The sequence below is a fragment of the Melanostigma gelatinosum genome (assembly GCF_949748355.1).
Source record: "Melanostigma gelatinosum genome assembly, chromosome: 16".
Taxonomy (NCBI): domain Eukaryota; kingdom Metazoa; phylum Chordata; class Actinopteri; order Perciformes; family Zoarcidae; genus Melanostigma; species Melanostigma gelatinosum.
The window spans coordinates 5,445,415-5,473,155 of record NC_136649.1 but is presented as its reverse complement, the minus strand read 5'-3'; the positions used below and the strand labels follow the sequence as shown (position 1 = coordinate 5,473,155).

Sequence of the window (27,741 nt, the reverse complement as noted above, 5' to 3'; positions counted from 1 at the left end):
ACTGCTTTTTTCATGTTGGAATAAAAGTTAAATATTTAACTGCAAAGTAGTAATACGTGTTTGATACCTTAATTGTTTTTACATTAAATCATACTGGGATGTTTGCTGAAATTGATTGGATGTGGCACAGCCCTACAGAGAACATGTTCCACCAGCCGCCACTGCGTATAACCATCTGATACTATCCCAGAGTTCAGCATATTCATCTAGCAAACTATACCTACCTTGGAGTGTTACAATAGCCAGTATCATTGTATTCCATGTGTCCATCCAGGCAAATTGGTGGATCCAAATGTTATAAAAAAAAAAACATATATGATGTAATTTATTTGCAATCATCCAAAATCATGTTAAGTGTATGGTATTTTTCCAAGTAGGCCACTGACTGGTCGATGCGTGCGAGTGGGCAGCGCGCCGTGTATTGAGTGGACCGGTCTGACAGTAACTCACGGGCCACTTTTTCCCCCCAGTCTGCCCCTGGTGTTGACTATCTATTTGCCAATTTAGAAACATTGTTCTGAATCCATTCAAAGTCAGAGGTCCAGGCAACAGACCGTGGATCTTGAATGGATGGATGAACAGAACCAGCATGAACACTGCTGACACAGTGGTAAAAACCTTAGGCACATTGTCAAAATACTTGCTTTTGAGTGGATGTATGGCCAACAAAAAACACACAATACCATGAACACCATCAGTTATAATGCAGGAAAAGTCGAGGGTCAGGGTTGAGAAGAGTCCTGTGATAGTACTTTGAGTTGTCTGCTGCTCATTCAAATTGTCCCAATTCCATTTGTCAAATCAGGGAACAACGGCAAAGTGCAAGAGGAGAAACAAAAAGAGGCTTTTTAGATATTGGCACGGTTAAAAAGAGGAAAGTTACAAGACTACATAAAGGGAGAGCATAGAAGGAGCATAGATCCCATTGTAATGTAATCGTAATAATTGAAACACTCCCAGTCATGATAATGGTGCCATATCAACATCAAGGTTGACTTTGATGTTTAATGACCTTAATGATTAAGTTTAAATTATGACACCACATCAAAATTTAAATCTTCAACGGATCTGTACTTTCATTCCATCCATACTGATGAGAAGGCACTAGAATTTCCAAAAAAAACCCCTCTCTTCCACACTTATTGCCAGTGTGCATTGGTTCAGCTCCCGTGCCTGAGGCTGCCGACCCCTGGTACAGAGGATAGTAGATTATGTGCACTGCAATATAAGTGGATGTGTGAAATGAGCTACTCCTCCACTTTACCTCCGGAGGCTATATGAGTGAACCCTGGAGGGCAAACGGGGAGACGGGAGAGTTGTTTGGAGGGAATTAAGGCCACACAGGATGAAGAATAATCCTAATCATCAGATAACTAGACAACAATAAAACAACAAAAGATGAGAGGCACTGTGAGTCTCCGCTATCATTACAAGGGTTACACTGATATACAGTATACTGGTTTAACAGCATATTCAATCCGATATTGGTCGATGCATTTTGTTAAACGACATATTTGATGGTTCATTGTTCAAAACCACACTGGATGTCTGTGGTACGTGCTTCACTTGAACTGAGAGACAATTTTTTTCATCAGGTTTTGTGCAGCTATGGATGAACACACTGTCAAATTCCAAAACCCTGCTCACCAGCGGGTAGAGGCACCAGAACGCGGGCTCGTCCTGTCACAGTGTCCGTGAGCGAGACACTGATCCTAATGCTCAGGATGGGTCAAATCCAGAGGTCACATTCCATCTATGTACCGCTCTGTATATGACGATTGTAATTGAGTTGTTTTTGTTATTGTTCTCAAAATGTAATTGTTTTGGATTTTGGTGAAATTTAAAAGAAATTCATAAATACCGAGCTGATGCAAAAGCGAGGCAAAAAACGATAAAACAGAACATTCAAACCCATCAATCCACAGATCTGACAGGGCCTGATGGATGTGAACCCTTCGCCAAGTTTGTGAACTCATTGTGCTTTTATGTGGGGGAGCGGATGGCCACCGAGTTACCTAAATGCAATGATCGTTTGTCTTTCATCGTGTCTACGTTCTGTCTTTCCCGTTTCAAAGACCCGTCAGCCTCCATCTGTATGACTGACGGGCGTACGCACAGCTGTCATTGACTGTCGGCGGATTTCGCCATCAGAGAGGGTTTCCGCTGCAGAGAAGAGATCAGCAGGGTGTGAACTAGCAGAGCTCCGTGTCACTGTAAACTGCGGCGGCTGAGGGCGGATGCCGAGCTGCTTCATGTTGCAGGTGCTGGTGAACCTCTCTGACGGCCAAGATGCGCGTGAGCATGCTCTGTAGAGTGGTGGCCTCTAACGGTTGAGAGGTGTACCAGTGGGAACTGTTGAGGTCAGAGATGGAAAGGAAAAACATTGTTATTTTGGACTGGATTAGTGCAGGAGTCTCCAGCAAACGACAGTGAATACAGTGAAGGCTGTATTTCGTTGACAGATTGTGACTCCTGTCCCATCTCTTGCAATCAATCCCCCCACACGCACTAACGTGAAACTTCGTACTGTTGAAATTGTGATGCGCCATACAGAAAAAGTGCAGCCTCATGCATTTTCTGTCGTTGTAATCAAAACCTCATATCTTACTTAAAAAATATTACAGTGTACACTGCTATACTAAGGCTTAGCCTTTTGACTATCTTGTTTGTAGACCGTGACACAAGGACTTGTCATTCAGATGGCACTGACATGCTTACTTTGGAGAAAGAGAGCTCAAAAAGGATTTTGAGCAAGTAACAGGCTTTTGCACTGTTTTACAAATGCTACAGCTGATTCGAGAAATCTACCGAAGAGAACATAAAGCGACACCTCTGCATGTTGCAAATAGCACAGAAGGTAATATTTTCACTCCAATTAAATCTTGATTCCTGTCAATGACCTAAAAACAAACACCATTTTATTTGGGCAAATAGGGTGAATGTGCAGCATATACGAGGGTGGATAGGAAGCTGGTGATAAGCGACACCTTCATCACTGAGTGTCTTGAATGTTGGAGGACTGACTCTGACCTGTGAGTGTGCACAATCTGTTCAGGCTGCAGGAAAAACACGTCTGTTCTCATCTTCACCGACTCTGGGCTGTTGGGGAGCAAGAGGACAGAGATGAAGCCTTCGTTCAGTTGCTTTGTACGTCTGCTTTCGTCTTCATCTGTCAGCTTGTCTACAGGTGTGTGTGTGTGTGTGTGTGTCTTACCATCTAGAGAGGTAGAACTCGTAAAGTCTGACAGGACAGTGTAGAGGGTTGGTGACATTTTCAAGCATCTCGAGGTCCTCCTCTTCCTTTTCCTGTCCCTGTCTTTTTCTGAATCGCTCTAAAAACAAAAAGAACGATCACCATAACACAAATAAGTCTACAAATAAGGTGAATCTGATTCATAAAAACAATTTAAGGCTGATATCAATAGTTTTATTGGTAAAGTCACAGTCACCTGATATTTTGCACTAAATATGGTCAGTGTGAAAATTTAAGCTGCTGCTCAAAAGCACAGCAGCACAGACAAACTGCTATCATCACTACTTTCATTTAAAAAGACACCCACCTGCGTGAGGCGTGGCGGTGCTGCTTCTGTGGTATCGGAGGTAGTGGACTTTGCCCGCTCGGTTGCAGGGTTTGGAGTGTCGAGTGAAGTTGGTAAAGGAGAGGCTCTGGTGCTGCGCCAGCGTGGTGAAGCCGAAGTTCTTGGTGCAGAAGAAGAGCAGTGTGTTGAGCAGCACTATGGGGGAGTAGGCGCCCAGCTGCTTGCATTCCCACAGGTAGGACTCCAACACACGGGAGGAAGCAGCACCGCCTTGAGGAGGAGAGAGGGAGCAGGGAAGGAGCTGAGACTCAAAGTGCCCATAGCAGGCATTCACTGGTCAACCTGTTCAGGATGCCTCCACCGCATATACTGTGATGGCTTTCAACATGACTGGGGCAGAATGAATGAGTGATAAATGATTTTATATCAATGGATAATGACAGTTAAATATATTAAAATCATAACTGCATAATTAAAGTAGGTTTTGTATGATTAACTTCAGCTTTGTGGGGTCAACCTGGCATAATAGCTTCAAGTTTTGTTTTTGAAAAGGATAACCTTTGTAAGGTTTTGAGACATCCTGTTACATTAAAGCAGCATGAACATATTCTTTTTGTTGGCCACTTGGGAGCAGCGGAACAAGCCGTAAACGCAACACTGAAATGTTATCGACTTATAAAATTGATATGTTGAACCTGTTAGCAAAGTGTTGCCTCATTAAACGTTCGACCCATTGTTAGAGTTGTTCTGGTACCGACCCCGATGCCTCCGATGCAGCCTGAAATGTATGGGTCACGTATCGGCGAATCCACGCACGGATCCGACATCACATTATCAAACCATTTTATCATTTAACAGCTCATTTACGCGACACAGGAAAAACAACAACACGTGTCACCTCCTACTCACTCCGTACATCCTGGCCTGTCGGTACTGCACACGTGTAAACTAGTTCTACTGTAATGATAAAAATGTTTTAACCTCCTCATCATATTTTCTGTGAGATATGTTGCTGTTAGGAAGTTCATTTGTCTGGATGTCTGAACACATTGACCTATTTGGTCGAGTACAAAGGTCACTTTTCTATCTTAGTCGGGACAAACAACCGACGTGTTCTTTCCCTATATCAACTGCTTCTTGTTAGACTAAACATTTCTGCCTTAGTCTCCGGTGTGTTGTCTGTCTCCTCTGTGCCGGCCGGTATAAATACCTTGTTTTGATTCTGCGTCTCCAGAGCATATTCACAGTTCACTGCAATACGTGGTTGTGTTTGTGTTCTCTGTTTGCAAACATTAAATTGACTTTTTGAAACTTTGATCATTCATCAAGACTCTGTTTTTATGTTAAACACTTTGGATAAAACCAACTTCACTCCTGAACTTTTAAAGGAAATATTCCACAACACTACACACCCTCAAACACTCTCGTTCACCCGATTACTTTACCTAATAATGCTACATTGTAAACAAAACAGCCAAGTTGAAATGTGCAGGAGGAAAGCTCGTTAACATTAACTGTTAGCAGCACTCGTATCGGATTGGTACTCAGTATCCACCGATATGCAAGTTAAGATATCAAACTCTGTATTGAGAAGGAGAAAATGTTATCAGAACATCGCTACCCATTGTTATAAAAGTATAGATCAGTGCAACAACAGTTATCAGTGATCTGAATCCATCACGGGAATGTCGGACCACAATCAATTAAAACTAGAGAGGTCATCATTTAAAGAAAATAGACTGAATTGATATTGCAGAACAAATCAAACAACAAACAGCATTACAATTTGGGTGTAATGTAATGAAAATCTGAAGGATTATGACTTTATGTCAGTGATCGTACCGCTAGGTAGTAGTCTAGGTTTCCATTGTGACAGCATCCCGCTGATCTTGGTAGCAAAGTGACTGTACAGCTCGTCTGTAAAGATGTTCTCTATGCGGCCCTTCATGAACAGATACTGTCCAAAGAGAGGGAGACGGAAAAGAAGGCATCAATAAGAAACACACTAAAGGAATCAAGGTGTAAACCAGTGACACAATATGTGTGTGGGTGTGTGTGTGCGTGTGTGTGTGTGTGTACCTGCTGTATCCCCAGACAGAGGTAGAAGATGCTGTCTGGGCTGTAGGTCTCTGCATTGGGCCGTCTCACATCTCTGATGAAGTGAGACAGAGCAAAGCTCAGCTCAGCAGAGTCACACTGAAGAACGTCTTCTTTAATATCCACTAGATTAGCTACAGGGGGAGGAGACGACAAAACACAGTATGGAATAACGTAGGTAACTATAGAAGAGATCCAACTGGACTGTAAAGAGAACTGAGGCTCACATTCTCTCGGGTGTTTGTTCTGTTGTTGGACCCAACACCTCCAGGCTTTAACCCCGTACAGGTGGTTCAGTTTGGAGGCTGCTGGAGGCACCACTGCGCTGCGGTTCAACGCAACAGTTCGTCTTCGACCCTGGGTGGGTGGAAATGCAAATGAACATTGGGCAGTATGGGAAATGGTTGATGCAACTGAAAGGTTGACTGTGAGCAGAAAATGCACGTTAGGCTAAAGTTGGGTGTATTTGAAAACCTTTTGGGTCTATAAATACATGTAATATTTAAAAATGTGCACAAATCATAGGACAGGCAGAGAGAATCACAGAGCAGCCTGCAAGACAACTCGTCTGCCCACGAACTCAAGTCAGTAGAATGAAAGGTTATAAATCAGAGGCTGATAACATGCATGAATGAATGAAATACTACTGAACTATCGGGGGAGTCATACCCGTTTCCGGCTGGAGTAACCTTCTCTTGGTCTCTTCACGCCTCTCTGTGGAGCAGATGACTTCTGATCCAACGATTCTGCAAAAAAACACACACAGTTGTAGGTTTGGGGTGCACTTTAGGGTATATTGGCAAGTCCTTAGAAATAAGAAATGTTGCTCATCCATTTTCTAAGTCTGTCCCTGTAAAAACAGGTGAAAAGAATTAGGTTTGTCCAGGACAATCTTTCTGAGTCCCTCCATTTTGTTTCCCATCTGTGAAACAGATAATTTTGCAAGATAATTAAGAAAGTACTATTTTATTAATTTCACCTGTCAAAATGTCTGTAATTGAGTTTATTGTTGTTCATTTCGGGCCACAAAAGGCTGAAGTTCTAAATAGGACTAAAAACATTCATGTTTTCTTCCAGGTGAGTTTGTGTGTCAGCATTTATGTGAATTAAAACTCACCTGGAAGAAAACATAAATGTTTTAGTTCTTTTTATGTCATGCAGTCGTGGTGCACTTCAGACTCTTGTGGAATGAGTATTACAACAACAACAATGTTTCCCACCAGTTTTAACTTAGAAAGATTATCCCGGCCTAACTAAACACAGGAGAGAAAACAAATCAGACCAGACTTAGAAATCAGCTTTTTTTCTCCCTCACTTCCCTGTCAAGGCTTCTATAGTAAGATGATATCTCACCACTCGGGATGTCAGTCTCCAAGTCCATCATTGGAGAGGAGGGGGGTTGAGGCTCAGCACTGGTGGATGGTGGGTCGCTTGTCGTCGTGGTCCCCTCTGGCTCGGTATTAGGTTGGGGATCAGTTGATTCTGTGATGCTCTCTGCACTTACAGTAAGTGGCAGGTCGGCCTGTACTGCTTTTTCAGTCTCCTCATCTTCACGGATTATGGAAGTGACTGCCTCTGACTTCCCGTCTCCATTAAAAGAACTGCTCTGGTCTGCAGCAACAACATAAAAACAGACATAGATGAGGTGAAATTTGGGTCGTAACGCTTTTGATATTTCAGTCCTTGGATTGATCAATGTAGCAACAGAACTCAACTTTTATATACGACAAGAGTGCATAAAAAAGCAGGACAATAAAGCGCCCTCACCTGTACTGGAAACAGGCCCATCTTTCTGTTTTTCTTCCTCCACAGTCATAGGCTCTGACTGGACTGCTGCATCTTTCATGTGCTTCTTCTGTGGTGGTACTACTATGGGTACAGGAACCTGTAGGAAACAGGAGAACAAGTTTACATTGGATTTGCTGCGGGAAACACTCAACACAAGGCACATGAATCATTTTTAATTCATAGAATTGCTGATGGGACGTACGGGAATGGGCATGGCCATTGGAACAGGTGTGTGCTGGGAGTACATGTTCATAGGCACTGGAATGAAGACCGGTACTGGGACTGGCACCATCAACACTTTCACATTCTGCTCCCCTGCAGAGAAGCTAACTGAGGGCAGAGTCAGAGCTGGAGGAGGGAGGGAGGGAGGGAGGAAAGAGAGGAGAGATCATGGAGAAGAGAGAGAGAGAGACGGGCAAGAGGAGAAAAGAAGGCAAAGAAACAAAAAATGGACAGATTAGGCTCAAACATCCAACCGTCTCCAAAATATCAAAGTGAAAGAGAAATGAACTTGATATAACAGGTCAATTAATTGGTGACAACTAACATACGTACAGCTTTTATTGCAATACAATATATGACACTACTATATTCAGTATCGGAGCTGCATCATTCTATGATGCAGAAATGACGAGAGCAGTTTCTGGGTCATTCTTAAATCAAACTATTACATTTGAGGGCAAGAAGACTTATTTTCATAAAAAGTATTTTAAAATACACGCATAAACACATTCATATTACGGATGGACAAAATGATCACCACCACGCACGTTATTTCGATGTGAAAAATCCCAATGAATACAAGACCATGGATCTCCAATGACTCAAAATGAATGAATGCAGTCGTGACTTATTGAAGCTAAAATGTTACACATAGAACCTGTAGCACAACATCAGTGGAGCAGGTCATGACTTCACTGATAACTGGACCTATGCAAAGGAATGTGCATCCAAACGCATCAACAGTTTCACTTTTCAAGGCACCTTTCATTTGGGGAACACATGACCTTAGACTTAAAAGGTGAAACTACTATCCTGAAGATCTGTTGACATATCAACAGACTCCAGATGTTTTGGAAGTCACAGCAGATCACTACTTATTACAAGCGTCAAACTGATTTCGTCATCATTCAATTGTCAACATATTTACCTGGTACTGTCTGATTGCAGCGTGCCGGTCCTTTAGTGTGCTGCAGCAGAGTCTCTGTCACTGGAAACACCTTTATTTGAGAGTAAATCACCTCGGTCTGTGGCCATCTATTCTGGTGGTCATATGACCAGTGACACAGTACTTAAGACAAGTGGAATCATTTCTCCCCTAACTAAAACATATTTGCTTGTATTTTTATCTATATTGTAAGGCAAGGCAAGTTTATTTGTATAGCACATTTCAACAACAAGGTAATTCAAAGTGCTTCACATAAAACCATTAAAAGCATCAAAACATAAGGCAAAAGAAAAGGAGATTTAAAAAACAATTAAAAAACTGTGTAAGAAATAAAATTCAGGAGTAAAATGCAGAAATGCAGGAAATTGATGAATATATCAATTGAATGTGGTTCAATTAAAGGCAGCAGCAAACAGAAAAGTCTTCAATCTTGATTTAAATGAGCTGAGGGTCTCAGCAGACCTGCAGATTTCTGGGACTTTGTTCCAGATATGTGGAGCAGAAAAACTGAACGCTGCTTCTCCATGTTTAGTTCTGACTCTGGGAACAGAAAGTAGACCGGTCCCAGACGACCTGAGGGGTCGGGATGGTTCATAAGGGAGCAGCAGATCAGAGATGTATTTTGGTCCTAAACCATTCAGTGCTTTGTAAACCAACAGCAGGATTTTAAAGTCAATTCTTTGTTGGACAGGAAGCCAGTGCAAAGACATCAGAACTGGAGTGATGTGATCCACCCTCCTGGTCTCAGTGAGGACTCGAGCTGCAGCGTTCTGAATCAGCTGCAGCTTTCTGACGGACTTTTTACAGAGACCTGTAAACACACCGTTACAGTAGTCCAGTCTGCTGAAGATAAATGCGTGGACAAGTTTTTCCAAATCCTGTTGAGACATAAGTCCTCTAATCCTTGATATATTCTTCAGGTGATAGGAGGCTGATTTTGTAATTGTCTTGATATGGCTGTTCAGGTTGAGGTCTGAATCCATAACTACACCTAGATTTCTGGCTTGGTTTGTGGGTTTTAACATCAGTGACTGAAGCTGAGCGGTGATTTTCAAATGTTCGTCATTGGTACCAAAAACAATTACTTCTGTTTTATCTTTGTTTAATTGAAGAAAATTCTGGCACATCCAGTTGTTGATTTGTTCAATGCAGTTACCCAGCCCTTGTATGGGATTATAGTCCCCTGGTGACATAGTTATGTAGATTTGTGTGTCGTCTGCATAATTATGATAACACACTTTGTTGTTTTCCATAATCTGAGCTAGTGGAAGCAATGTATTACATTTGTTATTCATTTTAGGCACTTTAGCAGTAAAAAAAAAAGCTTGGCCGGCTTCCTCATCCGTCTGCAGACTGTGCGTCTGCTTGGAGAGTTCGGTTTTGTCTTTCTTACTTTGGGTCTCACAGAGTTTATGTCTTGGATGCAGCCATGATTACAACTGACCGCAGCCTTTTGTAACACTGGGACAAATGATTTCAGAGGTGGGAGAGTTACTGAACAATGGCTACTTGATAGTTTGGTTTAGACTGTCGGGCAGGTAAAATCTGAGGAATATAACTCAGACAGACACACATCAACACGAACAAAATTGTATTCACAAATGTAATTTATTGACCCATTTATTTGAGTTTTACGAAACCATCCACTCTTTTAAAAACGAACAAAAAAAGGCAGCAATGCAATCTGATCCATGTCAGTGTCATCATAAAAATAAGGAACAAATAAAAACATGCCGGAACAGTGGAGAAGTTAAAAAACACCAACAACAGACAGTCGGCTGCAAAAGAAGTAAAAAGTAAACCACTTATTGGAGATGCACCACAGGGCTGGAATCAACTTAAGCGTCGCGCTGACTCCCTCCGACAGCAGACGGATGAATTGAAGTCAGCGTTGGTTCAAATGACTAGTGACGTACAGCAAGGGATTTCATCTTGATACATACATCACACATTCAAAACAATAGTACAAATAAGGTAACTGAACATCAATTGAATGCAGTTTTCTTCACTCACACAAAAAATTCAAGTGATTGCGGATTTCAGCCTCGTGTGTACCTGCATCTTAAGCTATAGGTGGTGAATGTTACAGCATCTCCTCTGGTCAACATGGCAGCACAAGTGAACCCAAACTAAATGACCTCCACCTAAGATCATCCACTGGCTCTGGCTGCATTACAGAGCAACTGCTGCATTTCATTATGCAGCCAGCATCTTTAAGTCCAGCCAATTGATCCTTAATGAGAGAATGAACTCTAGTATGGCGCCCGCCATCTAGACAGAAGTTACTTAGTTCCTCTATACTGGGGATGAAGATCCCGTAAAAAATGAGCCAGTTTTACAAGAACTTACAACACAAAGAACTCTTTAATACTGATTCAGTACTCGTGAGTGTTTCGTCCAAAGTAGAAACACATTTAGCAGCACAGTTGCCCGGAGACGGCTCCATGAACCTGCATTTTCTTGTCGGGCACATTTTCACTTCAGAGTTTTAGCATAAATTGTTCCCTGTTGTAAATGGAATACGCACAGGAGCTTTTTTTCAAAAACATATCACAAGTTGGTTTACCTAAACAATGGTATCCCTTTCATGATAAACCTGTTCAGTGACGTACAGTGTTTCCCCCCCATGAGCTGCATCTGGGCGAGTAGGTAGGCACAAGTGACCTGAATAAATGTACGGATCAGGCTACATACTGGAGGACAGGCATCACTACTGCTCGTGACACAATGCATGACTGTAATGTCAAGTGACATCACATCAAGGGATACGTTGGTGGTAAAAACAAAAGTGTGTGTGTGTATAAGAACGCAACATAAATAAAGTGACAGCACAGAACAGTTTACATAACACACACAAGTGAAATGAATGAAACATCAGTCACAAGTTTTAGGACACTTGACAAATGTGCCATGATGTTCATGTCTCATGACACGAGGTATCTTTACCTGCATGTTACAGCACCGTGTTGTAGGCCAGGGAAGCACTTAAGGAAGTATGTCAATCCAAACCGTTAGTCCATAAGTTATAGATGACTTGCAGTACCGTCACACAAAATAAACACCCTTCGTAGGAAGACGATACACAAAGACTGCCATGTGTATATATATATACACACATCTATCTATATATATACACACACATCTATATATATCTATATCTATATCTATATCTATAGATATAGATATAGATATATCTATATATATCTATATCTATATCTATATCTATAGATATATCTATATATATATATATATATATATATATATATATATATATATATATATAGATATATATAGATATAAAATAAATAAATGTCCAAAACACGCAGTGAAGTGAATCACTTCACTGCACCGTCAGTTTGCAAATACACATTCATGTAACTGACTTTGTATCTTTGTCCATGTTCCGGTGGAAGAAAACTTCTCACGTCAGCAGGTCAGGAGGCTGTGGAGAGAAAAACTAGGGTGACAAACTCGACCCTCTTAACAAATCAGTTGAATTGACTTGGAAAAAGTACATAAATATCAACAGATCATGCCAGTGCATTGTTGTTTCTATGATTTTAACAGCAGTAAAAGGGATAGTTTGGATTTTTTGAAGTGAGCTGCATGAGGTACTTATCCGTAGTGTATTACCGACAGTAGATGGGGGGGGCAGGAGCAGGAGACGGGGGCAGCGGCACAATGCATTTTAGGAACCTATAAATATGGATCCGTTTTAGTGTATGCTATATTTGCAATATTTTGCCTTGCCGTCAGTCCTTTCCAATGGAATGAAGTGGTTTTATCGATTAACGCTCTCTTCAGTGTCCAGACTCCTTTGACAAAAACAGTCATTTTACTTTGCAGAACACTGGAGTTGCTGGTCTACCGCTGCCTCGAAAGGTAAGTTTGTGTGACTCACCAACGTCAATCAACCGTCTGGCAGTGAATTCAAGATTCAATCACCGATTTTCTCAATGGAGTCTTGTGGCGTTAAAGAGAGCATACCGCTTCAGTTCCCAGTCTCAAAGGGCTGTCTGATGGCAAAGTAATGCGTTGAAGTTATTCTAAACTGATTGATTGATTGAAATACATGTAGCAGCTGCCCACATCGAAAGCACAAAATTGCTTTGCTCCAGAGCTGGTTCTCCTCTCCGTTTCTCCAGACTGGGGGCGTCCCGACCGCCACCTACTAAAGGGAATAAACTGACTATGTTTAAGTACCGCATACAAACCAACTTCAAAAAAAGAAAAAATCAGGGCTATCCCTTTAATTTAGTGACAGTTATCGCAATTTACATGCACTGCACACAAAAGAAGAATCCTAGTGGACACAACTGTGGTACAAAGGTACATTTAAAATACTATTTCATGGTATATTAAAAGCGTTGCGTTATTCAGAAGGCTCACCTTGTGCTTCCAGTTCAGGAGCTGTTTTGTAGATCAGTCTGGTGTGGTAGAGTTCAAAACAGGGCACAGGGCAGAGGCTGGGCTCTCCTGAACACGTCTTACAGTAATACGGCGTCTGCCTCCTCATTGTCCCACTCTTCTGCTCACAATGCTTTGTTTCCGAGTGCTCCCCCTCTTTGCTCTCCCCGTCCTTTGCATCACCCGAGTTTACTCCCTTTGCCGCCGCCTCCTCCTCCTCCTCCTCCTCCGACTCTTCTTCCGTTTTCCTCACTGGCTCCTCCCCCTCCTCCATCTTGGGCTTCTTCTTCTTTCCGCCCTGCTCCTCTTCTTCCACTCTCCTCCTCTTGTGTTGCGAGCAGACCTTGCAGCCAGAGTCGGTCTCCCTCCTGGCCAGGAAATGGCGGCCGGTCAGGCGCGCTGGCACGCCGTTACGCAGCTGAGTTTCTCCCTGAGGTTTTGGTGATGGCGCTGGAGATGTGGATGCTTCCGCGGATGGGTGGTCAGGTTGCGAGGCGCTATCTAGCAGAGCTGGTGCAATTATTGAAACAGCGAGTTGTGAAAAACGGATAATTGAATGAACCAAAAAAAATATGAATGGAAATATATTAGATGGTGTGCAGGGTTGTGACAAACACCGTACAAAAGGCACACCGGCCATGGCCAAAAGGAAAATAAGCTCCTTTAACAGTGCTATTAAAACTAGTTATTACATTATTATTAATGTTATTACGAATGTTTGCTGTGGGTATTGGCACTGACTGATACTGAGTTTGTAACTAAATGTAGCACCGTTAGTCTTGACCACTTTCATCTTTAACCATTTTTTAATTATCAAAATGTAGAATATTATCTTCGTCATGGCAGAAACGGTCAATATTAGCCCAGTGTATATCACAGTCTTTCTTGTGTGGACTGTGAGAATAAAACAGCTCAATATCATATCCCACAAAGCAAGTTCACAATGTTTCTTTGCTTTTGTGACGATTCACCTTCTTGATTCTCACCAACTTATCTGATATGTGTCAGGACACATAGCAACTGCCTCGAAGTGAAACCTAACCCTTCAAAACTACGAGCGGTTTGGTTTGACCAATGCAACACAAGGAGATGTTTCTGAGAGATTGTTCACACACCAAGCACACATCAGAGTGTGTAGAGAAAAATTGTATGTACGTCAAAATTATCTCAAGATCAACTTTAAACAGTGAATGAATAAAGTTAAACTTTCAAATGTCTGTCTGTGCAGTAAGTAGACGATATGCACACCTGGTATTTGGACACTAGTGCATTTTACCGTCAAACTGCTGGATGGTTCACGCACCATGTGAAACTTGCGCACCTAAATCCGGCTGTGCAGCCGTTCTGAGTTTTTTGTAGTTACCTGCTAAATCATCGAAGGGGGTGGGCAGCTGGCACATGCTCTCTTGGTCCATGGTGAAGGGCCGACACAGAACAGACTTATTCTTCATTTGACGGCGACGGGGCATTAGCACTCGCATGGCATCAGTCTGAGTACTGGCCTGGGAACAGACATCAAAAAGAAACTAAGTAGATCTGATCTGGTTCTTAATCAGAAATATGCTGCATTAGATTGTGTCTTATATCTGGACAGTTCTCATATCCTATTATACCATTTAAAAACTCATTTTTGAGTGAAGACCTACAGTTGGATGTTAAGTCTAACCAGAAACAAACACGCACACAAACAACACGTACATGGTCTAGGTTCTTGCCATCAACGTTGGAGGTCGGAAGTGCTCCTAGAACAGAGGAATAAAAACAGCACTGCATTAAACCCCACTGTGAGTAGTGCATACCATAAATGTAGAGAAACAATCGACTGATATAACTAACCAGTAAGAGCAGTGTCTGCTGACACACTGGGCTGAGAGGCAGAGCCGTTGGCCAGTGACACGTCATCAGCGATGACAGGATTCATCTTTGAGGAATGGTGGGGCTGTGTTGGAGCTGGATGAGGAGAGAAACATACCGAGGTTAGAACACTTTTGGTAGTTTACCATCTGAGATTACTGCTTTTTTAAAATCTTTTCCTCCATCCTCTTCTCACAGGGTGCACTCCATATCCCGACTGACATGGTGCCGGTGTATCTATTTATCGGGCTTTGATAGGTTTTAAATCAGAATCGGACTGCAGTTGGTAGTTTCTTTTGGCTGCTGACAATCAAATTAATCAAACCACCACCACATTTTATTCCATTAGACATTTGTCTGAACTTGTCATTACAAGCATATGAATTCTTGAGTTAGGGTCACGTTGACCTCTAATCCGTTCAACCTTCCGACCAAATTTGTAGAACTTCCTTCCTGAGATATCGCTTTCAAGAGCATGGGCCGTACGGATTGCCGTACCTACGTATGTACATGTACGGCAGGTACACTGCTACTCAACATCATACTGTACAACACCGATGCAGTAACACAATTTACCAAACGGTGTTTGTGGGGCCGTTCCAGTACCGTTACTGCTGGTGTGCTGGCTCGTCTCAAGATGCAGGTAGCAGTACTGCAGCAGGCAGGGCAGGTTGCAGAAATTACGGACTGAACCCAAACACTGCAGCTTCTCAGCCATATAGCCCTGTTTCCGACAACCATCACATCGACCCATCTGGACGGGAGAGGAAGAGCAAGAGGGAAGAAAAGAGAAGATGTAGAAAGAACAAAACAACCATAATCACGTTGAACACATAGTACGGCAGTCCCCTTGGTTCAATTGCTATCAATGTACAGTGGAATGGGACACCTGTCTCCTTACCCCATAGTAGAGCACAGTGTACTGGGACATGCAGTGGGCTCTACAGAACTCCTCCATCCTGCCTCCGTAGTGGCTGTGCAGCATCTTCTGGTTGATGCCGGAGCAGTAGGTGCAGGGACGCCAAGGATGATCCTTGTTACGGGATGTCAGGTCGTGTTTGAAAAGTTGCTTACAGCCTGGAACAGAGGAAGGATGGGCCTTATATTAATGCAATTACAGTAGTAAGAATACACATTTCAGCCCACAAGTCCAATGACAGTGAATAAATGTGTTATTTAGATGCAGGTTTATTATTCACCTAAAAAAGAATGGAAGGTCAGAGTGGCAGTTTGTCGTGATTAGTTTTGCAAAGATTGGAACCACTAGCATTATCAGACATTCTGCATTTTCAATAATACAATTAAATAAGCAGATCTTTTTTTGAAGTGGGTTGCATGAGGTGATGCGGTAGATTGCGATTGGCCGTTTAGAGAACCAGGCAGGCGTACCATCACGGGAGCAAAGCAATGTGCTGCTGTAGACGCTGCTTTAGCTCGTCACTTGTTATTATTATTATTATTATTACCTCCACAAGGAGGATAATGCGATCAGAAGAGTGTGTGCGCGTGTGTTCTTCTGTGATTGAGTGTCCACTGCTGATCTCGCATTCTGCATAATTTTTGGGGTGCCCAGTTACAGCTGCGTGCGCAACGGCCTCACGGTTGCTTTGACTCACTTTCTCAAACACCTTTCACAGCCTGTTTTATAATCGACTGCCTGCTGACTCACTAATCTTGACCGGCAGGTGCCGCTAGCGATGAAACAGCTGAGTACATCTTAAATATTCCCATCCACTACTCTGCGCCCAGAGACACAGTGGGGGAAACATTACTGTGTTTGGCTAACAGCTAATGGAACTACCAGTACACACACTACTGTACATTGACGCAACTCAGCTATGCAGGCAGACAGCTTAGTGAGTTTCACTTTGTTTTGGCGAGAGTGTGTGATGCGTCTTATACGACGACTTCGAGCAGATTGCCTGCATACGTCGCCGCTTGTTTTTGAGTTTGAATGACGTGTGTTTTACGGCGCCTGGCGGGCATCGGTTGATCTACTCAGTGCACCTTTCTAGTCTGTGTTGCTGTGTGACTTTTGTGTTTTAAAAGGGTTGGTTAGGATTTACCAAAGTCACCCAAAATCACAAACAACCAAACTGATTGAGTTCCTGCACTCTGCGAGGTAAAATCGCTGTGTTTTGTCAATGGAGTCTTGTAGCTTTGAAGAGAGCATAGATGGATATAGAAGCTTCAGTTCCCTGTGGGAACGGGTGAAAATATTATAAATATAGCGCACACTTGAACCGATATTGATTTTTTTAGGTGCCTAAAATAAGTTTTGCTGCTTCCTGCCCACAGAAGGACATTAGTTAGCTTTCATGCTGGTATTCCGCTCCGTTTCTCCAAACCGGGGGCGTGTCGACCACCATTTACTGTAGGCAATACACCGTCGATGGAGAAGTACCTCATACAAGGCTATAATTCTTCCACAGAAGCGTCAGGAAAAACGATGTAGGCTAAAGGAGCAAAACTATGTCTACTCACTTTCACCGCAGAAGATCAGGTCCTGTTGGTTATAGCTGATGGTGTCAAAGAGCACTTTCTCCTGTTTACAGAACTCACACACAATCAGGATATTCTTCTGGGTTTTATACTGCTCACAGCACGTCCTACTGCAGAACATAGAAATATGACCCTGAAAGAAAACAATTAGCATTGATATCATCATCATCATCGTCATCAGGGTTAGTTGATGAGAGTTACATTCATCATGCATACGGGTTAGGGTTAAGTATCTGTACATACTTAAGAGTCAGCATGGGAGCTGTGTCCTTACTTGGTGACTGAGTAGCAGCGGCTTCACGTTGAACTGTTTGCTGCACTGATGGCAGGTCAGCTTAGAGGTGTCACTGGGCCCGCCCACTGCTGGTTTCAGGGGCTGACCAGCAGGTGCTCTGGCCTGGGCTTGCCCCGGGACAGGGGGGGAGGGCATGGCTGGGTAGGGAGGCGCCAGTGGGGGCACTGAGGTATGACTGGGATGGTGGCTCTGGTAGGGGACTGAAGATGGGTGGTCCTGAGGGATGGGAGGGACTGAGCTGACTCCTGCAGAGGGCCCTGGTTTTGGGGCATCTCTGAGGGAGGGGTCCCTGAGAACAGAGGTTCCATTGATAAGGTCTGGCTGAGAGGTGGCCCCGGACTTCTGTGAGGACGAGGCGAGAAAAATAACAGCAATGTCAAACCCACAAGACGACAAGGCTTAGACCGACAGATGTTCCATCAACGTTTGTTGGATACAAAAAACGTTGGTATGCTGTTTGGTGCCTTTACCCTGTATACGGAAACACAGTCATAGGAGCAGAAGTTACGAATGGTGCCGTCCACCATGGCCAGATGATACTGAGGCACAGCTGACACCTTGCACAGGCAGCAGGGGAATGCAGCACCTACGGTGAAAAGGGTCAAATAAAAAGTAAAGTAAGATAAAACTTCATTCATCTTGAGGGGAATTGTTGTGCAGTCGTTGCAATATAAGGTAGGGAAGAGTGCAAATAATAAATATATAAAGTCTCAGGTAACAATAAGGTGCGAATGGAAAATACATACTGAATAATGTAAGGTGGCACCTGTAATGTTTTGAATTCAATAAATTCTTCATATTAGTATGTTTATCATGAACCAGGAAGGAGACTGTTGTGGCATATACCATCTAAACTTGGCACGTGTGTGTGTGTGTGTGTGTGTGTGTGTGTGTGTGTGCGCGTCTGTGTGTGTGTCCTTACCAGTGAGGATGTGTCGCGGTGGTCGACTGCGTTCCACACAAGCAGCTGAACAGTAAAGCTGGACTTTGCCTCTTTGGTCTCGTTCCATGGTGGTGAAAGACACTATCGCCATTTTGTGACAGTAGGCACACTCAACAGTCTTTCTGCAACTCTACGCAAAAACACAAATAGAATTCAAGAAGTTTGCATTTGCTTGACAAACATTAGAGTACAGTGTGCGATTTCTGAAGTTATGTGATTTGTGGGTACTTGACACTCACATCCTATTGCCATTTGGAGCCACGACTATGAAAACATGTTAAGTATAGCCAGTGGTTCTCAAAGGGTGTGAGGCATGACGGGTGAAAATGTGATGCGGAAGTGATGTTCTGACGCCGGAACGGTAAACAAATGGGCAATCACAATAGCAATGTTGTTCGTTCAGACAGACAGTCTGTAGGTTTACATAATGGGCAGAGATTGACAGGGACGAAAAGAAAAACAGAAGAGATGAACAAGACAATGTGCTCAGCTGACGGTAATCAAATGACAAGATGACGGAGTAGGGCTGTTGACGTTTCTGTTATTACCGTATTAATAACTCACCGAAACATTAACTAACCACACACGGTCTCTGTAATTGTCTCAGTTCTCAACCCAAAAGTCAAAATTTGTTGAAAAATACAGATGTAATCAGTTCCAACTAAATATTCTGCTTCCATATTTGATTTCTTTAAGAGCTCCATTTGAAAACCTCATTCAAAGCTTTGTATGTACATAACTGAGGCTTGGTAAAGCCCTCCGACGATGGCTACTTAGCTCATGGGTTCACAGTGGAAGCGGTGGAGAGGAGGAGAGACCAGTGAGTATTTTATCTCTGACAACTTTGGCAGCTGACTTACCGGTACACTTCAAGCATGTCAGTAAAAAAAGGGCTTGGATAAACTCTAAGTGGCACACACGAAACTACTAGAAGAAAGGTGAGCGCAATGTTCATGATCTTAGTGGTATTTCTTTTTTCTTCCTCCAAAAGTTTCTCCGTTGAAAAGTTTAAGAACCACTGGCCTTAATGTTCATCATACATGTTCCTGCCATAAATTCAGAACAATCCTTATTTTAAAAAAAGCATACCTGCTTGTAGGTGCCAATACAGGTGGGACCACAGAAGTTGAGCTGAGATCTGTCGATTGTGAGCGTCTGACAGGAGCCTGAGCTGCTGCTACAGTAAAGTCCGCAGCCTTCGCAGCAGTTCATTGCTAGGTGCCGCATCTTGCGCCATGTTCCAAAGCAAGCATCGCTGCAGAGTCTGTGCAGACGGCCTTGATGGGTGACCTCATGCTCGATCTGCTGCGAAGATGATAAGAGTCAAACACAAGGAGAAGAAAGAATTAGACCGTAAAGACAAAAACGTGGTAATTACTGCTGACATGGCTTCTTAACAAAAATCTGCCGTTACTGTAAAATCTGCCTTTTGTGTCTCTTACCCTATTAGATACTCTACAGACACTACAAACGGGTTTGTCAAGCGGTCGCTCCACTGGTTTCTCAGGCGGCTTCTCGGGCTTCCGCTCTAGTCTTTTATCAGGAATCTTGTCAGTCTGTTTCTTCTTGTGTCTAAAGACAGACAGACAGAACTGGCCACAGAAGTTAATGAAGGTGCTGTCGTCTCCTGGAATCGTGATCATGTCCCTGGGCTGAAGGATCTCCCTGCAGAGAGACACGCACAAAAGGTAAATACAGTAGTCAGGCCAGGGGATGGAACGTACTAAAGAGGGAAACGACGACGAAAACTCAAACATGGAGTTGAAATGAACATACATTCAAGCAATAGTTTCAGCAAGTTTATTACCTCGACAAAACTTAAGAACTCGGTATGAAACTGTTTATTTTTTGAGTCATACGGAAAAATATATGAATGCATAATGAAACTTAAAATTACTAAAACTGAGACAATCACTTGTCACTTCAAAGAAAAATGACGATGTGTACAGTGAAATAACGGCAAAGAAAACCTACACACACACACACACGTATATAGTGTTTTGGTGAGGAAGTATATAGGATTTAGGGATTCTACATGTGCCCCAATGAACACACAATTTCTCAATGATGCCACCATAGAATTAAATGGTCATACAGTAGATAAAAAAACAAATGCAGTGATCCACAAAAGCTGCTTTATTATAAACTTAATCAAAAACGCTCTTGTGGTCAGCAATATGGTGGAAATGTCTTGCCGTCTTGAGGCAAACTTTACACTCCCATGTTTGTCGGTTGCAAGACAACACCCTAAAATACATACATAGTTTTGATTTGAAGCAGGAGTGCACAGTTTGACCGTCAGTGTTTTCATGTGCTAAATGAATACGACTCATATGAGCCAACTGCCAGCTTATGTCAGTTAAATGAAGGCCTGATTTAAGTTCACACTGATGTCGTGGAAACAAAGATGTACCTGTTGCACTGGAAACAGGACCGGTTCTTGTTGGCTGCAGGCAGGTGGCCGGTGAGACAAACCGTGGAGCAGAAAAGCTGCGTGGAACCTTTTCTTTGGAATGCAGTTTGGCCTTTCAGCAGAACCTACGGCCATTTACAGAACCATGAGACATTAAACCAACAAGAAATAAAACCCTACATCACGGCCAAAAGCCCCGATACATTAAAAGTTGTATCTGCTCATCATGTGATGAACTAGATCTGATCAATATAGTACATATTGCAATATTCCATGTCAATTACAATGTATAGAACATGATTGCTGTTCACTCTTTAACTTTTAATAATATAATGTGCATAATAATATGCACATCTATGCAGAGGGCTCTTGCTACGCAGGACTAAGTTACACCAGTACCTTAGAGCAGCCACTGCAGTGAACGCTCCCAGGAACGGCGGGCGGAGGCGGGCGGGGGGGTGCTGGTACCAGAGCTGGTAGTGAACTTGGGATTGGAGCTGGTGGTCTGACAGGGAAGGGAGCCATGGCTTGTAGGACAGCACTTCTACCTGGGATAAAAATGGTCGCCGTAGGGGGAGCTGGGACTGCTGCTGGAACTTGAGTGGATAAGAGGGGAAAGGTTGGTGAACAAGAAGATATATTATTTTTTTGATCACTCTTAATAATAGAACACACACGCATGGCAATTGTGCAGTTCTGATGCACTTGCTGCAGACACAGATGTATCTGTTGAGCTATTCTGGTGAACCAGCATGCACAATACCACTGCCCCCGAACTGGAATATCTTGATTGAATGCAGTGCTTAAAAGGCACACTTAAATCTATGATTTGTCAAAATGTCTGCTGTTAAAGGGTATACTGGTAAATACCCGTGGTTTTCCTGTCAGCCCAGTAAATCAGTACAAATAGATACTACCGAGGGAATGGCCGGTTTAACTTCATTAACATATTTAGTCGTTTTTGTTTACAAAATGAACAATGCAGCGGATGAACCTCCATGTGTGACAAGTCATCCTGATTTCAGAGCTCTCTTGCAGATTCACAGAAAAGTTGACAAAGTTGTTCATCCCTCCTTGCAGGATATCTGTCCTGCTAACCGATCCAACTACACAGCAGGATTTTAGTACAGCGAGTTGTAAATGTGGACGTGTGTTTTGGCAGGTGAAGGACTACATTTTAAGGTGGGTGTACCGCCCAACATTTCATTTTGACAATATAAAAGATTTTGCAAAATACTACAAAAGTTAAAATATGGCTTGTTACGCGTGTCTTGAGAAATGAGTGGCACTAACAGAAGGTGGAAGCAGACAGTAGTTATTTGGCTCAAACAAAACCACTGGTTTGGTCCTTTAAGCGTGGTCAAACTAACCCAAAAGCTCTTGCCGGCAATAACCTAACTGCCCACAGCATGTCCTGTTCATGCTTTGAAGCCACTGACTTTGACCAACAACCCACATTAGTTTCCTGCTGATGTCTCTTTCGTATCTACCTGACAAACATGAACCGGGCACAAGACTCTGATGTTCAAATGAGAAGAAATAGGTCACAAAGAACAAAGAAGTGAACTCACCAGAAGGGGATGTAAAGGTGTTCCCTCCACCTACAGAGTAGACAGAGCTGATCCTCAGCTCCTCCTGAAATGAGCACACATCAAGATATCAGATTTGGTTAAATTGGGCTTTTCCAGGCAGTACTGTTGGAAGTCATATAATCAAATTATTGATTTGAAGACACCGAGAAAAGTTTCTGGATTGCTATAAAACCATTCTACAATTAGTAACAATCAACACACAGTATGAGCTGTCAGCAGCTTCAATCCAAATATACCATTCGATTCTGGTGAAATCCTCTCCGATTATTACAAATCTACACATACTGAACATAAACAGCAGATATCTCCCCACACCCACCTCCTGATTCTCCAGCTCCTCTTTGATCTGTCTGATGGAGCTCTGAGGCAGTAAAGCATTGTCGTAGCCCTCATCGATTGGCTCATCTTTAATATTGATTGTAGTAGGCAATGGGGGAGTACTGTCCTCAATCGGAGCTGCCTCTGACCTCTGAAATAATAAAGAGTATTCATAATCACCTGCTGAAGGTTCAAAGATTTTAGAATTGCAGTTGCATGACAATCTTTCCAGATCCCTACCTCTCCCTCCTGGCTATCTTCAGTCTCCTCCGTCTGGTTCAGGACGCCTCCATCTGACAGAAGGGTAGAAAAGAAAACAAATAGAATACATAATGTAGAATAAAATATAGAGAAACTAAGCAAACAAGGATGCCATTTTCATGTGACGACCCGAGAACTTGTTGAACAGTTCAGTTATATATGCTGAGAATACGAAAGAATGTCCAACCAGAGCCAATGGTGCCACCACAGAGCACAAACTACATGCGATGACGAGCCAAAGTCATAAGTCTTAAAAGGCCACTGCAGTCATTTACACTGTACCTTCATGAAGATTTTAAGAAAAAGATTGAACATTAACGCAGAGGTCAAGACATCTCGACTTATGTTGCATTCCATTTGAACTGGGAAGGCGGATCAAGTACTCAGGTGAAAATGTCAAACGCGTCTGAACTCTCGGATGAACCACACCAAGCCAGACCTCAAAAAACAATGGCTGCTCTGCTCATCAATAGTAAAAAAATAAATAGAAAGCTGTCGCAATATGCTGTTTATTAGCACTTCTGTCCCACTAAATCAGTCATACGTATAATACTGTCCAACTCCCGTCTGTGACCATGTTGCTATGAACTGGTATGGCTACTAATAGCAAACCCCACTGAGGTTTTTGGGCTTGTTGTACTGCAACGCAGTCAACTCGGGTGGGACGGCTTTCCAAGCTTCTAATTCCAGTTTACGAGGTAAATAGAATGCTCAAGTATAGGTCAAGCCCCCTCCAAATACTGGACCATACATTGGCCATAATAAAACTAAATTGTGTCTTTCATGAGACCCTCCCTGCCTGGTTAATGCCCATTTCTTCCAAAGCTCTAATAAACCTGGTGCCATCACAATGACATCATCAGGGTTATTTTTCTCAGACTGCAGGAAGCTCCCTCTGGAGCCACAGAGGACAATATACAACTGTGTTCACAGGCTGAACAGCACTCTCTGTGACAAATGAACTGAACTCAATGTGTAAAATATGGCATTAGTGAGCAATCTTGTCCTTTACAACTGTCTAAATTTTCTTGTGCATGCAGCTCTCTTTACCTCGGCTGTTTTCAGGTGTGTGATCCTTTGAGGAGTGTGAGGTGTTGGCAGAGCCTGTGCTCTCTTCCCTCTCCTCCTCCTCCTCCTCTTCCTCTTCCTCCTCCTCTCTGGGCTGAAGGGCAGAGGGTTTGCCTGGAGTTGCGTTGTTTCCGACTCTTGGTTTGACTGCTTTTCGGATTGCCTTACCCACATTAGCATCCTCCAGGCTGCCCATTGGCAGGGAAAAGTGCCAGTTTTCATCTTCTTCGTCATCTTCCTCTTCTTCTGGCCCAAACGCAGGAAGGCCATCTAGTGCGTCATCACATGCAGCCCCTCCACTTCCTCCTCCTCTTTCGTTAGCTCCCATGGTAAACGAGGAGGGTCGGACCATGGAAGGGGAGGAACTGCGAGGAAAGGATGACTCTCCCACCCCCTCATCCATCTTTTCTTCTTTACTGCTGCCGTTGCTATCCTCTTCTTCTACCGGTTGGTGTTCCCCTTGTCCTGAAGTTTCTTCTACTGCCTTTGTCTCATCCTGACCTCCACTCCGGGAAGAGCTGGCAGAGCCCCTGGAGTTGTCAGCAAAGTCTCCAAGCCCCATCACTTCGTCAAACACTCTGGACAGGCGCTGCTCGTGCTGTAGGGAAGAAAAAGGTTTGGGAATTCCTGTTTAGCACTCAAAGAAAAATGCACATTCATCTTCAATTCCTCACTGTCAAACCTTTAAACCTCAAAGTAACAAAATATTCATGATTGAGAAACTGTTACCCCAACTATAAATACTATAGCTGCAACTTTATCTTCAAAGATTTACTAAATAAGTCACACACGTCTTTACTCAGACTCATTAAAGGAATAAAAACACCTGATCATCTGTTTTTACATTTTTATATTTTCAATTTAATGAACCATCAGATTGTGAAATGCCCCACAAACCTCCAGCTAATCTCATCTCAGACAACAATGTGACAATGTTTGTTTACCTATGTGTCAGTTGCACATAGTGAGGGACATTTGTACATCACAACTGTACTTTTCACTTCAAATTAAGCACTGGGCAATCGAAAGCTAAGCACTGGTGTATCTACGGTTACTTGCAACATCAGTGGTTACATTTTAAGGTCTTTGTAGACCTTTGTTTTATGTTCTTGTCGTAGCGGGAAGAGCACAGGTGGATCTAAATCTCTCTCTACTCCATTTAACAGCCATGTCACACACACAACATGCACAATACCAGGGCTGTGTAGGTGCAGCCACCTTTAATGTTGTTGATTACATTTGTGCCGTTCTTGTTATCGCATGTCAAAATGCTTACCACAGAATAAGGTATATTAGTCCAACTACTGCATACAGTGCAGGTCTGTCTTCATCCACTATAGACATGAGTGCCAAACAAGTGCCTATACTGCACACAGACTGCCTACAATAACAAACCCATTTTAGATACAAATGGCTGGAAAGCCAAATTCAAGCCATCACCATCACATAATAACATAAGTAATAACACAATAGTGACAGTACTATGCACACAAATCACATCAATCTACGTGTGTTTCAGTGTGTTTGAATGTTGAGCTGGGAAGAAATAATGTAGTCTCTCCGTCTATGAGATAAGGTGAGCATATGTTTGGGTTAACACAAGGAACAATATCACTAAATAACGTCCTCCCCTCACTGAATACAAGCTCTTCGTGTCCACGTTTAAGGGAACTAGCTATACGAACCTTAATGCTATCAATGTCTTGCTATTGTGGATTCTAGTGATCCAGGCCGAATGCTGTCCGGTGTGGAGAAGGCGTCCCACCAAACCCCATTCAAAATTCATCAAACGTATCGCGTCCTGGCACACTCGTAATTTGTAAACGTATATACAAACACTCACCAAGTGATCCAGTGAGACATCTTAGTAGTTGCTGGAGTTTGAGTAAACATTACATTTAAGTAAGTGACTCGCATGCCTACACTTAAATTCAATAAAATATCCACTTTTTTATTGTTCGCAGCAGTCCTCCGCGATGCAACCTTTGTGGAACCGGTCATCAGCTGCGGTGCTGGGTTAATAAATGCTGCTGGGGTTCATCAGAAGCCCTGCGTCATATACTATGGAATATGTTCGTTTTCACATTATCAAGTCGTCCGGCTGTTATCGGCGCAGCTTGGCGTGGCGGTGTGTATCAGTGCAGGATAGCAGCGAGCTACGGGTTCGTAACGTTAGGCTAGCGAGCTAACGTTAGCTTCAATGTGCACATCCCAACCAGACGCTAGCCCACTAACGTTATAACGGAATAGCATGTAGATATCAGATAACCAATTTAGCTAACCGTTTGGGTGTTGCTTTGAATACATTATGTTTATATTTCTTACCTTTAATCTTTTAAGTCTAAATTCCTCCGACTCCGCCATGTTTTAATTATGCTGCAGACGCTGTGCTTCCAAACACCCACCCTTCTCTGGTTATGGCTTATGTACGCAAGCAGCTAACAATACTAACAAAAACAATGCTGCTGTAAACTCAGTGAAGAGACCTGGTCACTTTAAGTCAGCTGACGCCAGCAAGGTTAGGTGAAGCACCTGTCGCACAAGTTAAACACCGAATGATTTTGGATGTAACGTTAACTTACTTCAGAAACATGTTAACGTTACGTATAAATTGGCCAAAGGGCCAGTTGTAGCCGTTAGTGGCATCTAGCGGTGAGGTTGCGCATTGCTTCCAAACTACTGTCCAATCGTGAAGAACTGTAGATGAACCTACGGTGGCCTTTAAGTTCAGCAGAAAACTTGCAACTTCGGCGTCACTCTGAAAACATTTGTCCCTCATCAGCGACTTCCATCTACGAAAGGCCACACCATATTTATCCTGGTTTTCTACCGTCGCCTGTCCCGCTTTCGTTTTGTTTCTTCACATTTGCGCTTCTTTGACAGCGAGGGTTCACGCTCCTTTGCTTTGTCTTGTGCTAAAAAATAAGTATGATCCTCCATTTGGGTTCTCAAACTTTTCACAACACAAACTGCGTAGCCCGCACCAGCAACCACTTAATACAATATGTATTCTTATTCGCCTTCCAACCGGTGCATTCATGCAGACATGATACAGACACTTCAACGTAAACGTCAAAGGCCCTGTTTAGAACCAGTCTTTAGTTTGTCCGTTGTGGGACACGGTAGAAACATGACGGGCTCCGTTGAAGAGGGCCAGCTTAGCTCTCTTGTAGATATGAAAGGCTCATTCTAAGCTAGCAAAGGCATAACGAATCATAGTTTCATGCTATTAACGTTATGCACTAATGAAAACTGAATACACATTATCTAATGTCTGCCAATATATCCACTTACTCATACACACTGGTCCTTTAAATATAAAGACGACGAAGAAGATGGTGGGGAAGATAGCGTTACCGTATTTTTGGGTGGCTCTTCTCCGTCTTTTGCTGTTGGCATGTTAGGAAGTTGTCAGTGATGGTATTTTGTTCCTGATAAACTGATACTTATGTTGTATCAGCGTAGACTTCTTTTAGAAATGCCTAATGCCTTTTAC

General features: G+C 42.9%; 1 protein-coding gene across 2 annotated transcripts; it reads right to left on the bottom strand.

Annotated features, from left to right (window-relative positions):
• Positions 1-434: 434 nt before the first annotated feature.
• On the bottom strand, positions 435-27,741 carry LOC306790363 (zinc finger MYM-type protein 4-like). Of its 2 annotated transcripts, none has more exons than XM_079286563.1 (29): positions 27,603-27,741; positions 24,228-24,843; positions 23,157-23,209; positions 22,918-23,067; positions 22,578-22,641; positions 21,406-21,602; positions 21,007-21,131; positions 20,036-20,258; positions 19,683-19,898; positions 18,573-18,723; positions 18,121-18,236; positions 17,630-17,992; positions 17,338-17,488; positions 15,755-15,930; positions 15,430-15,607; positions 14,836-14,949; positions 14,698-14,741; positions 14,363-14,501; positions 7,627-7,772; positions 7,404-7,521; positions 6,990-7,247; positions 6,306-6,382; positions 5,864-5,993; positions 5,619-5,770; positions 5,382-5,496; positions 3,561-3,809; positions 3,215-3,332; positions 3,031-3,099; positions 435-2,352 (listed from the first exon to the last, which is right to left on the bottom strand). In XM_079286563.1, the coding sequence occupies exons 1-29, from the start codon at positions 27,642-27,644 to the stop codon at positions 2,193-2,195; spliced, it is 4,710 nt and encodes a 1,569-aa protein (XP_079142689.1). In that variant the 5' UTR covers positions 27,645-27,741; the 3' UTR covers positions 435-2,192. The 2 variants fall into 2 exon arrangements, with proteins under 2 accessions (XP_079142689.1, XP_079142690.1); XM_079286564.1 differs by lacking the exon at positions 27,603-27,741 and adding an exon at positions 26,571-26,651.

Coding starts and splice junctions, on each gene's coding strand:
- LOC306790363 (XM_079286563.1), bottom strand. CDS start 27,644: ATGCCAACAGCAAAAGACGGAGAAGAGCCACCCAAAAATACG. Junction 7,522..7,626: donor CAATGGCCATGCCCATTCCC/GTACGTCCCATC, acceptor TGTTTCCTACAG/GTTCCTGTACCCATAGTAGT. Junction 3,810..5,381: donor ACCTAGACTACTACCTAGCG/GTACGATCACTG, acceptor CTCCTCCTCAAG/GCGGTGCTGCTTCCTCCCGT.